Genomic DNA, 17,475 nt, shown 5'->3' with positions numbered 1-17,475 from the left:
TATTTGTATGGGAAATTAAGTCTGAAGCAGTTTTAAAATTAAAGTAACTGATAGTAATGTCACAAGTATATACATTTAATACAAATTATATAAAACATATTTTATAATTGCTGCTGTAAATATATAGTAATGATTATTAAAACTATAAAACATTAAAAGTTAGGTAAAAAATTAGTTCTATTTTGAAGATTTTTTTAAAGCTAGGCACGAGAAATTAAATTTGAAAAATTACAATAAAGCAAAAAAAAATAATAATAATAAAGAATGGTAAGAAAAGTATATGTACATATGAAAAATGTTTTAAAATGAAAAGTTTTCAAATTATATAATATATATAAAATTTGACTCCATTCCTTCGATCTCTTATTCTCCATTTCTCTCGCGACAATAATTTTTTTCATCTCCTTTTCCCATAATTTCTTTTATTTTCTTATTTTTTGAGTTGTTTTTTCCGCATTGTTTCTCTCTCTCTCTTTTATATTATTATTGTTTCCCTTCCTCCACCTAGAAAAAGAAGATAAGAGAATATACAAAATTTCTTTTGGCAATTCACACGACCAAATCCACGATAGCAATGAAAACTTTAGGCCAGCAAGATAATTCTTTAAAAAAAAATGAAATTACTTGAATCGAACACTGGAAGTTTCAAGTTTGGTTTTGTATCTTTTACATAAAAACATGGTTGTCTCAATTTTGGATCATTCAAGTAACTCATCGATGCTTGTTGTAGCTTGACTGCCACAACATGCCAATGCTGTATCATGTTTGTTACACCACCACCTCGAACATTGCTGCATTCCTATGTTGCATCACCACATCAATACACAATTTTTTAATTCCCCTCGGGGAATTCACACGAAACGAAAAAGTGTTCTCTGAATTGAACGTGAAAGTAGTTTTCCATCAGACGGTTGTTCCCGTAATTCTGCTCTCGACTTGGATTATATATCTCACGGCCTTGCAATATCGTACCTAACATCGTTTATCAACACAAGTTACGGAGTTTTTGCAATAATTAAATGAAAGTGGTTTTTGACTTTCGGCTTAAAAAATCAGTTTTGTGTATTTCTTAAACTCAGATTCTTGGTTAACTTTCACTTAATTTAATTGAAATACAAAAATTGATGAGACGATGATTTTATTTCTACAAAAGTGATTATAGTAACAAGTTAGTATCGAAATCAATTATTTATCAAACACTAACTAACAACTTCTTATTTTCTGCTTTTCATTTTTGTTTTCGAATACTACTTACTTTTAATTGTTCCACAGTTTTTCATAATCTATAAATTTAATAACTTTTTAAAAACATAATATGTTGCAAGCACTCCATAATCACTCAAAAAGTTTTCACATTTTGTGATTTCCAACAAAATTTTTCACTTGTCAAGATTTCCAACCAAGTATATCACAACTAGTTTTATTATGATAGAGTGTGGTTAAGGGATAGACAAATAACTACGAGCGTGTTTATTAATATCAAAGTTCAATTTATTATCTCGAGCTCAATATGAAATAATTTTTTTAAAAAAATTTCGAGTTTAGATTTTTATTAATTTTTTCTTTCCAACTTAATTTTTTGAAAATTCACAAGGCATTATCTTCAAGAATAGGTCTTTTATGAGATGGTCTCATGAACCTTTATCTGTGAGATGAGTCAATCCTACCGATATTCACAATAAAAAGAAATATTTTTAGCATAAAATGTAATACTTTTTCATTAATGATCCAAATAAGAGATCTGTTTCACAAAATATAACCCGTGAGATCGTCTAACGTAAGTATTTACCTATCTTCAAATGTTGCACTTTAATTTGTTCTAATTTTTAAAAAATGTTCACTTTATTTATTTTATTTTGATTTTGGGTGAACGGACGAGGATCTAATGCCATGTCAGCTATTGTCCCACTAAATCTTGGCTCCCAAAAACGACATCGCTTTGCCCCAAGACGTTTCTCTCCTAAACCTCCAACTGTTTTGAACAAGGTACAGTAGCCTCCATTTTTACTTTCCCATATTTCGATACAAACAAGAAGCCTTCCGTATACTCCAAATTTATCGGCGATTTCTCCAATTTCTCGCTCAATTTATACCCCTCCTTCTCTCAAAATCTCTCTCAATTTCTCTATCTCTCTCAAAATTTTTGGTTGCGGCATGGCGCAAGTTGTAGCGACGCGGTTGATCCATGGTGCATTTGCTCCCAGTCCAAGCTCTGGATCCGTACAAAGCCGATATGACAAGCTCAAGCCGTATTCTGGCTTTGGTTTGAAGGTTTTGGCTCAACCTGAGAAGAGCAGCCTCCGTGGAGCCATCCACGTCAGCGTGCCGGTATCTGCTCGTGCCGAACCAGAAGTCATTCCGGTGACTCCTGAAGATGTTGTCAAGGTTTTGTACATTTAATTTGATTTCTTTTGTTTATAATTTTGATTTTCAAAATGTGTTGGGCTGCTGAATGCGTGTTTCTAGATTTGTTTGCTTCTGTTTTTTGTTGGATACTACCGAGCTTTCACGCACATTTCTTTTTGAAGCATTTATGAGACATGGGTTGTAATTATTGCGAGAATCGATTTTTTTCCAGATTCTACATTTAAGAATCGGGGCATTTATGCTACTGCGTTTAAAGCAGAAATTACCGTTACAGTTTCTCTGCATTGCCACTTTATTTCTTACTGTAATAATTGCTTGCTACCCTTTGACCTTGATAATAATTCCAGGTGAAGAAGCTGATTTTGTAGTACCATGGTTAGGCCAAGTTGGCTGGATGTATTTGAGATTAGATATTTTAAAATAAAAAAAAATATTTTTTAAGTTCGAAGGAAGATTTCCCATCCTCATCTTTGTGATGCACAAGACCATCCTCATCTTTGTGATGCACAAGACCCATCATGAGGCTATGCATGACTTCAATTTCTTTAGGGAACTTTCCCACGTATGTCTGAAACTTGACAGTTACTCATGTAATTTCTTAATGTGGACTCTCTTTGAACCTCTGACCCATAAAAGAAAAATGTATAAAATGATAAAACTTGAGGTATATCACAGATTAATTTATCGTTCTCGTTGCATATCTATTGACCAGGTAGCAGATAAAAATCAGTATATGCAGGAGATTCAGCAACTTGAGAACACATCAGTTGGTATGTGGTCTAAACCTATGGTCAGGCGCAAGACAAAGATCGTTTGCACAATCGGTCCCTCTACCGACACGAAGGAAATGATATGGAAACTGGCCGAGGCTGGAATGAATGTTGCTCGCCTTAATATGTCTCATGGTGACCATGCATCTCATCAGAAGGTCATAGACTTGGTCAAGGAATATAATGCCCATGCAAAAGACAATGTTATCGCCATCATGCTTGACACCAAGGCAAGGCTTTCATGCTATGGTTCATAGGCATTTTCTTATTGTTGTAGCAGTAGTTATCAGGATTCAAGTTGGCCAATCCTTTATTACACCTTCAGTCAAATTAATCACCATTGGTTCATTTTCATCGACTGAAGCTTTCAAGTAAAAAATAAGATGTTCTTGTCTAAGTGGCATCGCCATGTCTGGTGGTGATGTTATGCATTTGAAAGTTCTATTTGCTTTTAGACCTAGAATTAATACATTTTTGAGTGTAGCAATGGACTAGATTAGGTTTTAGCGCTTTCTATTCTGTGCTCCAGCACAATTAATAGATGTTCAACTGAGGGCTCTTAGTTATTCTGAAGCAGTTGGACATGGCAATTAAATGCGAGGCATATTCATTTCTGAAAGAAACTACCATTAATTTATAGTCGATGATATTATAGTTCTCCCCTCCTGGCATATCAGTTCTGAAGGAGGTCTGGTACAAAGTACAACAATGGTAGTAGTATGCCTTCTAAAGGGAAATATTTTGAAATATTCTTTATGAGAGTAACAACTGTATCACGATTTTTATATGTTAACATTTGTTTCCTCACGTTTTTATGTGGATATTACAGGGTCCTGAGGTTAGAAGCGGCGATTTACCCCAACCAATTGAATTAAACAGTGGTCAAGGATTTACTTTCACAATTCGTAGAGGAGTGGGCACCACAGACTGTGTCAGTGTCAACTATGATGATTTTGTAAATGATGTAGAAGTGGGAGACATGCTTCTTGTTGATGGTATAATGCTTTGGATTTTTTTTAATTACAACTTGGGGGAGGTGGGTTTTTTTTGTCACCAAGATTTGAACCTCGACCTCTCCCATGATGGGTGTCATGGGCACCCTATTTACCTATAGAAACTTTCTTGTCATAAACATCATTTGGGTGTCAGGGGCACCCTTTTTACCTATTAATTCTGTTTTCTTGTGGTGGTGGTGGTGTGCTGCTGTTAGTAGACTTCATCAATACATGATTATTAAATTGGGTAAAATTTGTTGTATCCGTTTTGAGGCATTCTTGATGTTGCTTATATCTTCAATGCAATGTTGACTATCTGTTGATCCTGTAGGTGGTATGATGTCATTAACTGTAAAATCCAAGACTGAGGACTCGGTGAAATGTGAAGTAGTTGACGGAGGAGAGCTCAAATCCCGAAGGCATCTTAATGTTAGGGGGAAAAGTGCAACATTGCCATCCATTACTGGTCTGACTCTCAGCAATCAAATTTTTAGCATGGCCTTAGCGTTCATGTTCAATAATCATGCTGGGTGTAGCATTTTGCTTTGACCACTGGAGCATTTTTGTTTCAATTTTCTTTTTCTGGTTGATTATTGTGATGACCTTATGGCGCTAACTTGCACAGAAAAGGACTGGGACGACATCAAATTTGGAGTCGACAATAAAGTTGATTTCTATGCAGTTTCCTTTGTCAAGGATGCTGCTGTGGTGCATGAATTGAAGAATTACCTGACAGGTAAATTTCAAGCTCTGTGCAGCTTACAAAAGCTATTTTATGCCTGTTGACTTAATTGATGTATTTTTAACGTTATGTTTCATAACTTTTACTATGCAGATTGTGGTGCTGACATTCATGTCATTGTAAAAATTGAAAGTGCAGATTCCATTCTGAATCTGCATTCAATCATAACTGCATCTGATGGGGTGAGAAATTGAATTTTTTAATCACATATTTGATAGAAAACTGTTGCTAATTTCAATTACTTGAAGTCTCAAGGAAAAACAAACCTCGATGCGAAAAAAATTAATTTGTATCTGGGTGATTTTCATATTTAAGTCGTGATTAATTTGAGATTCAGTTGATACTTGTGGCATTAACTGGTTCATATTTTCTGAAAGTGCATTCACAGAACAATTTATAAAGAATAATGGGGGCTCACCTAGATGTGTGTAGGATTTCTAGTCTCCTATTGGTAAGCTACATGGAAACCACTGAAACAGCAGGTGGAATGTTGAGGCCGTACTTGTTTGGAGCAAAATGAACTATTAGTCGTGTTTTCAAATCATCTCTACCCAATTTGTTGAGTATTTACCTGGCCCAGCAAGCTGATAGCCCTTTCTGTTTTCTTTATCAGGCTATGGTTGCCAGAGGGGATCTTGGTGCAGAGTTGCCAATCGAAGAGGTTCCTCTATTGCAGGTAATAAGGTCAATTTATGTCTTCTCAGTCTGCTTTGCTAAGTGGAGTGGACTGGGGACATTTGTGGTTGCATTTTAATATACCGGTAACGTTATCAAACACAAATAACATGTTACAAGGTAAATTTATTCCGTGAAGGAAGAGATTATAAGGATATGTCGCAGCATGGGAAAAGCGGTCATAGTGGCTACAAATATGCTCGAGAGCATGATAGTTCATCCCACACCTACCCGAGCAGAGGTATCAGATATTGCCATTGCTGTTAAAGAAGGCGCTGATGCAGTAATGCTTTCTGGAGAAACTGCACACGGGAAGTAAGTAATAATCGTTTATTTGAATTTGGTATTATATAGTTATCTCTTTCTTATGTATTCTTGTGTAATATGTACCATAACAATTATACCTGTACTGATTTTTATTTCACCTCTATTGAAGGTTTCCTCTGAAGGCTGTGAAGGTCATGCACACGGTCTCTTTGAGGACTGAAGCTACCATAGTTGGTGCACAAACTCCCCCAAATCTGGGCCAAGCCTTCAAGGTCAGGGCAACTTTTTGGTTTGAAAATTTACAGCCTCGTGCCATTTGATGCATCTGCACTCGCACCTGGTGCCGCTAAAACTCACTGTTTACTTGTGTTCCTGCAGAATCATATGAGTGAAATGTTTGCATTCCATGCCACAATGATGTCAAACACTCTTGGAACTTCCATTGTCGTCTTCACCAGAACCGGGTTCATGGCAATTCTGTTGAGCCATTATCGTCCTTCCGGCACAATATTTGCTTTTACAAATGAGTGAGTGCTTGAATTTCATGCAACATTTTCTTTTTCAAAAGAAAAAAAAATGTTTAAAAACATGAGATTATACTGTGGTGGCTCAAGTGTCAAAGCAAGTACATCATTCTTATAAAAAAAATCTGAATAAAAATAAAAGTAGCAAGACACATCTAATAACTTGACGAAGAATGAATATCCTGAAAGTAGATGAACATATTACACTGGTGTTTCAGTTCATCTGTCTTCTGAAAAGTCAGTCACTGATGGATTTTTATCATGTCATTGTGTAACAGGAAGAGAATACAGCAGAGACTGGCTTTGTACCAGGGCATTTGCCCCATATACATGGAGTTTTCTGCTGATGCTGACGAGACGTTTGCCGATGCATTGGCTTTGTTAAAGGTAAAATTTGTTATGATTAACATCCGACTATCATCTGGTCTTTTGTGCTAGTCAAGCTATGACCGAGTATGGTCCCAGTTGCTTTCAATGTCTTTTAAAACACTCTATATAAATATCAAAAGGTTGTACACTTGTACTATAAATAATGGAGTCGAGACTGTCATGCAATATATCACGTGAAGATTAAAGCTACTATATTCTTCTAAGATAACTTCTTGTCAACTTGTAGAATCAAGGAATGGTGAAAGAAGGGGAGCCGGTCGCTCTAGTCCAAAGTGGCAGGCAACCCATTTGGAGGTTCCAATCGACTCATAATATTCAGGTCCGGAAAGTATAGACGGCAAAGGATTCGGAGATCTATACCTGCGTTAATATGTTGGTTGGTAAATCGATCCTCGGGCTAATAGACATTGCTGCAATAATGTTAGCTTATTCAGTTTGTTCTGCTGTTTTTTCACCCTTGATGTTTAACCTTCTCCTCGTGCGTTTGCCTTTTTTTTTCAACATGAATTTGTTGATAATGTATTGTAATGAGTTTATTGAGTTTGGAACATCTTTAGTTAGAGCGGCAGAGTTCAGTCAGTCCGTGATGGTATGATTGTTTTATTTTTATTTTTTAAAAAAGTCGAATGAAATATATATTTCGATTTTCGATATATTTCCAATCAAAATAATTGATTAGAAATGAAGATTTTAGTTTAACGGTAAATGTGTGCTTTCAAAATTGGATTAATGACTATTTTTATATTGGAAAATGGATTCGAATCTATATCGTCTCCTATGTGTTAAGCTAATACAATGTAAGTACGACATGAAAAATGATAAGATTAAAAACTACTCCCTTGTAATTCTCGAAAGTAAAAGATATGATTTTGATGTAATATAAAAACAAACCATGTTTTTCCTCATTTTAATACTATATTTCTATTAAAAAAAAAAGCTGTACTATTTGTTGTGCTATAAAATAAGAGAAAATAAATATATTCTTAATGACTCTAATTTTAATGTAATTTTGTAAGGTCGTGGAAAGTAGTGGAAGGATAGCTCTTCCCATTATGTTAAAAATCATAGCACAATCAGAAAATGCTTTTAGGATCGTTTCAATTATCAATTTAAAATATAAAACTTTAGCTAATTAATTTTTGTCCTAATGATTTTAATCTATTCAATAGGGATCCTTCAATTTACCTTGAATGGTAAAAACTAGCCATTCAATTTATTTCATTTTTATTATTATTACTAGGATAATTATAAAATATATGCCGGGGACATGTCAAATTAAATATTACTTATAAATCTCACATTAAATTATAAAAGGCATATTAATATATTTTTTTTGTCGATTAATATAACTTTTTATTATTAAAAAATTAAAATAGGCTGAAAAATACAATATTCGAATAAAAGTCAACGATTTAACTTCAAATTCAAACACTCCTAACGATTGAGGTACTGTATCCACTCTGATCATCCCAATATTTTGACCACAGCATCACACCGCCATACTTGCGTGATCTTTTTATCAATGGCAGAATCTGCCCGATCAGCACATCCGACGGAATAAACCCACTTCCGGCAGCCTGGGGCGCCGCCGGAAGCCCCATAAATATCCTCCGAGCATTGACAGATCTCGTCCAGACCTTCCAAGAATTCACCAAGTTATCAATATTCCCAGAAGAGTACTGGCATGGCGGGTTATTGTAAAACTGAACCCACACAAAATCGAAACGGCTTGTATTCAAAGCAGCCCCCAACAATCTGTCGGGAAATGGGCACTGCGGCGCGCCTGTTACGTACACTCTTCTGCCATATCTGCTGTAAGATTTCAGAAATCTTACTAGATTGTCGTAATACAGCGAAGACCCGAGCTCGATATCCAAGTCTATGCCATCCAGAACGGCGTTTCCCAATGGCCTAGATGTGGAGTTTCTCCTTCCGCCGCCGAGAAAAGTTTTCCACAGGTAAACAGAGAGATTCCTGGCATCTTCTCTGGAGGAGAGGGAGTAATTCCCGACACCTCCGCCGATTGAGAGGAAAACCCTTATGCCCCGCCTCTGGCAGGCGCGGATATCGTCACTGACAAAGTTGCATGCGCCAGTTATAGAAGGGTCGCAGTGGCCAGCGAGGTTGAGTCGGGGGGTTTGGCCGCTGCCGAATATGTACAGGAATGCAATGTTGACGTAGGAGAACCTTCGGGTGGCGCAGGTTTCTGCCAAGGTTCCTTCATTGCCGTTTTGACCCCAATAAACGGCGATTCCACCTCGTCGGGCGGCGGCGGTGCTGCTTAGGAGGAAGGGTAGGAGGAGGAGCTGTGCTATGAGCAAGAGCTTTCTCGCCATTATTAGCGAGTGTTGTTGCTGAAATAGTTGGTTAGTTATAATAACGATACTGAAAGGGGTCTGCATCTTAATATAGAATTGAGGAGAAAATAAAAATAAATAAATAAAAATTATTTATTAATATTAAATTATTTTTATCAATATTTTAACAATTTTCAAATTCCCATTCATTGACATTTGACTTGGAATAAGTTGAGGTGGCGTGATGTTTTAGGAAAATCTTGAAAGCCTTTTGCACTAAAAGGTCAGCTACGATCCCACTCACAAATATACACACATATGTTTTTTATGATACGATCTCATAAATCTTTATCTGTGAGACGGGTCAATCCTACCAATATTCACAATAAAAAGTAATACTCTTAACATAAAAAGTAATATTTTTTCATGGATGACTCAAATAAGATATCCGTCTCAGAAAATACGACATGTGAGACCGTATCACGCAAGTTTTTGCCTCCACATATATATATATACACAAATATATATACATATCAATTACTAAAATATAAAATTTATTTTATTTGGTGCGTGGAACGTGCTTTGTGTCGATTAATCAGTCATGTTACTCTCTTCCCATTCGTTTTAATATAATACATAAAGATGGTACATAATATTTTTTTTATTTTATTTTAATATTAGTTCTTTGATTCCGGCTACTAAACTTGCATTACGATGTTACAATTAGATCTCTCAAGTTATACTTTTAGTCAGATAAAAATTTATTAATATATAATGGAATATGTAATAATGCATTATCATAAGTATGACCTTTAAATTGTAAACAATGATGGATCAATCGATCTATTCGAATATAATGTTTCAATGTAGAAAATTAGACCCCAAATATTTGGCCTTTATTTTATGTTTTCAGTCATCTTACTTTGTATTTCGTTGGGTTTTAGTTCTGTTTCATCATATCATCGACCTGTCATTTAGAAATTCTATTGTGACATTGAAAACTCAACGACATTGAAATTTGATGATGTATTCGTTGTCGCGTCGATATTATTTCGGGTGAAATAAGATTGAAAACTAAGAAAAACAAAAAATACACGTAAAACAGAAATTTGATAAGTTAAAAGACAAAAAAGAAAAATATAAATCGTCTAGTTTTCCTTATATTTTATATGGGGGAAAAACTTGTGTGAGACGGCAGGGGCGGAGCCAGGATCTTAGTTCAGTGTAGTCAACAATATATTATAATTAATAAAACAAAAAAAAACACTGATTGATCGACATCTAAAAACAATGTGTCATAAAGTTTGAACACAAGTTACGCATAATCAGTAGCATTCATAATTGATGGGAAAACGTCAGAAAAATGACGAACAACAACGTGTACAAAATCCGAAATCAAAACAAAATATGATATATAATATACGTTCGAAAAATAAGCATGAATTCATTATCGATTGGAAAAAACATAAAATTATAAAAACAATTGAATGATCGACAAATATTGAACGAAAAACGAACCTAAAATTTGATAACATTTTGGATTTTTTTAGAGATTATGAAAGATAAATCAGTAATTAAAATGAATTAGAATGATTGTTAATCAAAGTATATGACGTTCGTGACTCGAGAAGAGAAAATACATACAGAAGGCTATAGAGTGTATACTTGGATACTAATAACATGTAAAAAATTGAGTCTAAAATTTGGGTCTACAAATTATTAAAGGAAAATTGGATCAATTTGGACAGTTAATCATATAATAATAGAATACGCAAATTTAAAATTTAGACATAAATATAAAGCATATAAATTTTTTTTACTCAGTGTAGGCACCAGCCCACACTGGGCCTATACTGGCTCCGCCAGTGTGAGACAGTTTCACGGGTTGTATTATGTGATGCACGGGGGCGGAGTCACATGCTACTTAAAGCCTGGGTGGTCCATTTTTTTTATTTATAAAATGTATATGTAAATATTGTATAATTTTGAAATAATATGATATTAGCTCGGGTAGATCAATTTAAAATATCAAAAGATTCTAGAGTTTAAAATTTCAGTTCGGATAGAGCCATATTTCTGGCTCCGCCACTGGTGATACAGATCTCTTATTTGAGTTATCCATTAAAAAAAATTACTTTTTATGCTAAGAATATTACTTTTTATTGTGAATATCGATATGGTTGAATCGTCAAACAGATAAAAGATTCGTGAGACCGTCGGTACATGAAATTTTTTAGGAGCAAATTAAATTGTACATGGATTTCCTACTAGAAACTCAACGAATAATAATGGGATTGACCAATTCAAAGATAAAGAGAAAATAAGTGGGTATAAGAAGCTATTCATCACAGCTTAAATACTAAGTCAACGTTATCTATCGATCGAATTCATATACATTAATTTTGAAGAATTAATAAACTTTTCAAATTAAAATTATTTAAGTGTTTTGACATATTCTTTGATTTGAAATCAAAGCAACATCAATTGTGGTTTGATTTTTGGATTAAGCAAATTCTGAAACATACAAAATAATTTATTTATTATTTTTATTAATTAAACCATATAAATTGACCTATAATATAAGAAAACCGAACCAAAATTAAATGGCTTGATTTTTGGATTAAGCATTTGAAAAATAAAAAGCGAACGGGCTACTCTACCTTTCTCATGTATTTGATATTATTGATTAAGATTATGATAGGTCCGTCGTTTCAGTCCCATATTAGGGAGATTATTATATTCATTTTGTTTAATAATAACCTTGGGAGTATGTCTTTTGTGAGACGGTCTCACGAATCTTTATCTGTGATACGAGTCAACCCTACCGATATTCACAATAAAAAGTAATACTCTTAGCATAAAAAATAATATTTTTTCATGGATGACCCAAATAAGATATCCGTCTGACAAAATACAACCCGTGAGATCGTTTAACACAAGTTTTTGCCTTACCTTGGATGATATTTGATTAATTTTTTTCCTTGCAATACCTTTAAGTTTTAAGTAATTAGAGAATTGAAAAATCAGTAACATTTAAATATAATTTATAATATTAATAAACTTATTTTTTTTGAATTATCATTAGTAATTACTATATTCAACAATAATTTTATTATTATTATTATTATTATTATTAACCTTTTTTAATAACAAATCATTTGGATGTTCTTTTATTTATATTTATTTGCATTTTTGCATCGTTAATGTATTTCTATCTCAACTGTATTCGAGGAGGCAAGGTCAGTGCAAGGAAAAATAAATAGATTTTTTATTGGTTGGCTAATTAATGTTTACGGAACGTATTTTGTGAGACGATTATCTTATTTGGATCGTGAATGAAAAAGTATTACTTTTATTCTAAGAATATTACTTTTTATTGTGAATATCAGTAGGGTTGAACCGTCTCACAGATAAAGATTCGTGAGACCGTCTTACAAGAGATATACTTTTAACGTTAGTAGATTTGGTGACACCTTTAATGAAATTTATACATTACACGAGTTAATCATATTTATATTTATAATAATAATTAATATTTTTGAAACAAAAATTAATATCTTTCACAAGTGACAAAAATAGGATATCAATATCAAAAAATTAACTTCGTGAGATCGTTTCACAATTTTTTTTTAATTAATACTAAGGGACAATTAAATGAATGAAAATGCAAGGAAATTGATTCTAACTTCAGAGAATCGAAAGAAATTTATCGTGTAAATTTACTTTTTAGAAGATTAAAAATTCCGATATTAAATATGATATATTTAATTAATTTTCTCTAAAAAGACGTTTGGATATAACGTAAAAAAGAGATTTTGGCTTGTACAAGTTGAGGTGGCCTGCCATAGAAATCTGTTAATTGACCAGATTTTTATTTTATTTTATTTTTTATTTTTATGCTTAAAAAATATCCTAAAATAGATTTAGGTGGTGTCAAATATTATTGAAAAACAGTATTTTAAAATATTAAAATTACTATATTTATATTAAAATATTGCATCATAATATTAGAAAGAAACCCTATGATTGGTCCACGTCATCCAAACTGCACCCCCGTTTCCTATATATACTTGCCACCTTCCCTCGTGAACTTGGAATATCATTAGGATTCTTCTTCTTCTTCTTTAAAAGAAAAGCAAAGCATTAGGATTCCACTCTATATCAGCAATTCTCCCACGCAGAAAGCAGAATCGGACTTTAGTTACCATTGATTCCTGCCAAGTTGTTCGGCGATGGCTTGTGAGTTGAGGAGACACGCTTCTGCATTTTTCTTCGTGATCGCTTTACTCGGTGAGCTTTTCTTATGTATTTTGATATATAGAGAGTTTCGAACTTGTGTTCTTGATTTTTCTACGCTTTTCTGTTCCTGAGACGTGCATGTGTTGTGGAACGATGACGATATTGAATGAAAGTGTTTTTTTATTGCTCTAATTAGCAGGAAGTTTATTTGCATTCACCGTAGCAAACGAGGACAGTACTCCCAAAGTGGGAACGGTTATCGGCATAGATCTTGGTACGACTTATTCGTGTGTTGGTGTTTACAAGAATGGACATTTTGAGATTATAGCGAACGACCAAGGTAACCGCATCACCCCTTCATGGGTTGGCTTCACCGACAACGAAAGGTTGATTGGAGAAGCGGCGAAGAATCAGGCACACAGTAATCCTGAGAGGACTATCTTTGATGTCAAGAGGCTTATTGGAAGAAAGTAATATTTTGTTTCTTTTTTTTTTTAATGATTTCTAATAATGCTGTACTAAATATTATCGTGACTGATCAATATTATATACAACTCCTTGTTGAATCTTGATAGGTTTGACGACAAAGAAGTTCAGAGCGATATGAAACTTGTTCCTTACAAAATTGTCAACAGGGATGGAAAACCTTACGTTCAGGTTGTCAAAAATGGTGAGAACAAGGTGTTCAGTCCTGAGGAGATCAGTGCCATGGTTTTGACAAAGATGAAGGAGACAGCCGAAGCCTATCTTGGCAAGGAAATTAAGGATGCTGTTATCACCGTTCCCGGTACGTAAACTTTGAAGCTGTCTTATTTCGATATTAGATGGATATATACATATAGCTATCATTGTGTCTTTATTGAAATTCTTCCGCCTTGTGCAGCTTACTTTAATGATGCCCAGAGACAGGCCACTAAAGACGCCGGAACGATTGCTGGATTGAATGTTGTAAGGATTATCAATGAACCAACAGCTGCAGCAATGGCATATGGTTTGGACAAGAAAGGCAAAGAAAAGAACATTCTTGTCTTTGACCTCGGCGGCGGAACATTTGATGTTAGCATCTTGACTATTGATAATGGTGTTTTTGAGGTGCTTTCAACTAATGGAGATACTCATTTGGGAGGTAAGAGTACTACTGATTGCGATTATTCGATCTCTTCATGGCTCTGTTGTTTTCGTTTAATAATTGTAGTCACCATCTTTGTTTTTCATGTTCATTATTTCAGGAGAGGATTTTGATAACAGGATTATGGAGTACTTCGTTAAGTTGATAAAAAAGAAGCATGGGAAGGACATTAGTAAGGATAACAGAGCAATGGGAAAGTTAAGGAGAGAAAGTGAGCGTGCTAAGAGGGCTTTGAGCAATCAGCACCAAGTCCGTGTAGAGATCGAGTCCCTCTTTGATGGCATGGATTTCTCCGAACCACTTACGAGAGCTCGTTTCGAGGAATTGAACAACGATTTGTTCAAAAAGACCATGGGCCCTGTCAAGAAGGCCCTGGCGGATGCTGGTTTGGGAAAGCACCAGATTGATGAAATCGTTCTCGTGGGTGGTAGCACCAGGATTCCAAAGATTCAGCAGCTTCTGAAAGAATACTTCGACGGGAAGGAACCAAATAAGGGCGTGAACCCAGACGAGGCGGTTGCATTTGGTGCCGCTGTTCAAGGAGGAATCATCAGTGGAGAGGGAGGTGAAGAGACCAAAGGTACGTAATGACTTTCTTGATATTTAGAATCAATCGGTTGTGTGGATACATCATACATGGGATCACTAATTAATTGTTGCTAACTCAGATGTTCTTCTTTTGGACGTGGCTCCGCTTACCCTCGGAATCGAAACTGTCGGAGGAGTGATGTCCAAATTGATTCCAAGAAACACTCGCATCCCAACCGAGACATCTCAGGTTTTCACCACGTACCAGGACAAACAGACCACCGTCTCCATTCAGGCACGTGCATTGAAATTTGAAAATCAATCTATCTATCTATCAATCTATCTATCTATCTATCTTATTGTTTTGATATACATACAGGTCTTTGAGGGTGAAAGAAGTATGACTAAGGACTGTAAATTACTTGGAAGTTTTGATCTCACCGGACTAGCTCCTGCCCCAAGGTTTGTATTAATAGCCGATCGATGTTCCATCTGTTAATTATGAAACATTAATTATTATTTTTTTGTTTGATTTCGATAGAGGAACTCCTCAGATTAAAGTAACATTCGCGATAGATGTCAGTGGCATTCTAAATGTCAAAGCCGAAGATATGGCCGCCGGTCGTTCCGCAAAGATCACAATCACCAATGACAAAGGACGTATGTCTGAAGAAGAGATCGAGCGTATGGTGAAGGAGGCGGAGGAGTTCGCGGAGGAAGACAGGAAGGTCAAAGAGAGAATCGACGCCCGGAACGGCCTGGAGTCGTACTTGTACAACATGAGGAATCAGATGGACGACAAGGACAAACTGGCGGAGAAGTTAGATCCCGACGAGAAGGAGAAAATCGAGGCCGTAACGAAGGAGGCCCTCCAGTGGATGGACGACAGTCAGGACGCAGAGAAGGAGGATTACGACGAGAAGCTGAAAGAGGTGGAGTCCGTCTGCAATCCAATCATCACCGCCATTTATCAGCGGTCTGGTGGCGGCGCGGCAGATGAGGAAGACGTAGCCCACGATGAACTGTGAAAAAGTTCTTAAATTTTATTGTTTCTTTTATTATTATCAACTTTTACAATATAGAGATTATCTAGTCTATGAACAAAAAGTTTTGTTACTTTATTATGGATTAAAATTTATTTTACCCATTTCTTTCATATCTAGTAATGAATACGGTATTATGCATAGGAAAAAATTCGTCATTATTCGAATTTCTTCGCGTGGTGATGTTAAAATAGGAGAAATCAAAGAGATGATTGAACAGGGACCACCCCACCCACACCCACTTGGGCAAACCAAGTTGGACCAAATGGATTAGAACAAGCTGTTCCTTTGAAATTTGAATCGCTCAAAATCCATATTTATTCCAAATGTTGACACAATTCTTGATTAAGCCCTTTCTGCGTATAAATCAGGACTTCGCCGCTTACTCCACTCAAATCATTCAATAAACCATCCAAGAAACTGTCAGCTCCATAAATTTCTTCATTTTTCGTACTAGAGAATCTTTCAGGATGTCAAAAGGGAAGCCCATGTTTTTTATTCGAACAATCTTATTCCTATTTTGGTTCCCTGCTGGAACCAGATCCCATAATTCCTCGTCATGTGTCAGCTCTTCTTGCGGCGAAATCAGCGTAAGCTACCCGTTTCGGTTGGTCACCGATCCCCCAAACTGTGGCCACCCAGACCCCATTTTCAAGCTACAGTGCCTCCAAAATCGAACCATTCTTCAATCAGATTCTGCAAAATACGTCGTCCGATCAATCTCCTACAATAACTTCTCCATCCGCGTATCGGATCTCGGTATTGTTGAGAAAAACTACTCTTCGTGTCCAGCTTATTCTTCGAATACTCTAGAGACACGTTACCTGTCCCCCGGTTATTCTAACACGGACATAATACTTGTCAACTGTCTGAAACCCGTGAGTAATCGGTTGTACGTGGAGGATCCCGTCTGTGGGAACCCAACTGCTTTCTCAAATTCTTCGAGGGTTTATGGTGGGAACCCATACAATTCAAATTCTTTTATTTGAAATCCTCCCACAAATCCAAATATAAACGCAACCAATTGTAATAGATTAGAAATTTGTGAATATGGTGGATGATGAGTTGCCATTGTAATCAACAAAAACATGCAGAAATATACCTTTAAATAAAATCTGTATTCTCTAAACAAGTAAAAATGAGAATAATTATATATAAAAAAAAAGCAACACAAAATATTTATGCGCAAACATGGAAATAATTACGTTAAACACGCATATGAAATTTTCGTTGAGTTAATAACTCTCTATAACGAATTTGGGCATTTCATTTTGTCTCTTAATGCGAAAATTGCGTCAAATACGCGTGTGAAATTCCTAAACTAATATATCATCTGTAATATATTTGATTATTTTAGTCCTTTTTTAATAATTTTTTTTGAAGTTGCATACCACTATTTCTTTGAGAAAATTGTGCCAAATACTCGTTAACGTTTTTTTTTTATTATTTTTTTCGCTTTCAATATAAGATTTTAAGGAAAAAATTATGAGAAATTTTGCTTTATAGCAG

At 35.2% G+C, this 17,475-nt stretch overlaps 3 protein-coding genes across 4 annotated transcripts; 2 read left to right on the top strand and 1 right to left on the bottom strand.

Annotated features, from left to right (window-relative positions):
* Nucleotides 1–1,943: 1,943 nt before the first annotated feature.
* On the top strand, nucleotides 1,944–7,339 carry LOC142524725 (plastidial pyruvate kinase 2-like). The gene is made up of 12 exons (XM_075628808.1): nucleotides 1,944–2,385; nucleotides 3,080–3,367; nucleotides 3,967–4,132; nucleotides 4,464–4,598; nucleotides 4,758–4,868; nucleotides 4,968–5,056; nucleotides 5,488–5,550; nucleotides 5,689–5,864; nucleotides 5,986–6,088; nucleotides 6,195–6,343; nucleotides 6,619–6,727; nucleotides 6,957–7,339. Exons 1-12 carry the CDS (start codon nucleotides 2,155–2,157, stop codon nucleotides 7,062–7,064), a joined length of 1,728 nt encoding a protein of 575 aa, XP_075484923.1. The 5' UTR covers nucleotides 1,944–2,154; the 3' UTR covers nucleotides 7,065–7,339.
* Nucleotides 7,340–8,010: 671 nt separating this feature from the next.
* LOC142524660 (hevamine-A-like) lies at nucleotides 8,011–9,090 on the bottom strand. The gene has a single exon (XM_075628713.1). The coding sequence runs from the start codon at nucleotides 9,064–9,066 to the stop codon at nucleotides 8,155–8,157; it is 912 nt and encodes a 303-aa protein (XP_075484828.1). The 5' UTR covers nucleotides 9,067–9,090; the 3' UTR covers nucleotides 8,011–8,154.
* A 4,052-nt stretch (nucleotides 9,091–13,142) lies between these two features.
* Nucleotides 13,143–16,079, top strand: LOC142524794 (luminal-binding protein 5-like). Of its 2 annotated transcripts, none has more exons than XM_075628898.1 (8): nucleotides 13,143–13,317; nucleotides 13,466–13,736; nucleotides 13,842–14,053; nucleotides 14,150–14,392; nucleotides 14,496–14,975; nucleotides 15,064–15,218; nucleotides 15,303–15,385; nucleotides 15,465–16,079. In XM_075628898.1, the coding sequence occupies exons 1-8, from the start codon at nucleotides 13,260–13,262 to the stop codon at nucleotides 15,949–15,951; spliced, it is 1,989 nt and encodes a 662-aa protein (XP_075485013.1). In that variant the 5' UTR covers nucleotides 13,143–13,259; the 3' UTR covers nucleotides 15,952–16,079. The 2 variants fall into 2 exon arrangements, with proteins under 2 accessions (XP_075485013.1, XP_075485012.1); XM_075628897.1 differs by having other exon boundaries at nucleotides 13,463–13,736.
* The last annotated feature ends 1,396 nt before the right edge of the window (nucleotides 16,080–17,475 follow it).

The sequence above is a fragment of the Primulina tabacum genome, chromosome 14, assembly GCF_025594145.1.
Source record: "Primulina tabacum isolate GXHZ01 chromosome 14, ASM2559414v2, whole genome shotgun sequence".
Lineage (NCBI taxonomy): Eukaryota > Viridiplantae > Streptophyta > Magnoliopsida > Lamiales > Gesneriaceae > Primulina > Primulina tabacum.
Note: the sequence above shows the minus strand (reverse complement) of the source record. Positions and strands in the feature narration are given on the sequence as shown.

Coding starts and splice junctions, on each gene's coding strand:
- LOC142524725 (XM_075628808.1), top strand. CDS start 2,155: ATGGCGCAAGTTGTAGCGACGCGGTTGATCCATGGTGCATTTGCTCCC. Junction 3,368..3,966: donor CCATCATGCTTGACACCAAG/GCAAGGCTTTCA, acceptor TGGATATTACAG/GGTCCTGAGGTTAGAAGCGG. Junction 5,057..5,487: donor TCATAACTGCATCTGATGGG/GTGAGAAATTGA, acceptor TTTCTTTATCAG/GCTATGGTTGCCAGAGGGGA.
- LOC142524660 (XM_075628713.1), bottom strand. CDS start 9,066: ATGGCGAGAAAGCTCTTGCTCATAGCACAGCTCCTCCTCCTACCCTTC.
- LOC142524794 (XM_075628897.1), top strand. CDS start 13,260: ATGGCTTGTGAGTTGAGGAGACACGCTTCTGCATTTTTCTTCGTGATC. Junction 13,737..13,841: donor AAGAGGCTTATTGGAAGAAA/GTAATATTTTGT, acceptor GAATCTTGATAG/GTTTGACGACAAAGAAGTTC. Junction 14,976..15,063: donor GGGAGGTGAAGAGACCAAAG/GTACGTAATGAC, acceptor TTGCTAACTCAG/ATGTTCTTCTTTTGGACGTG.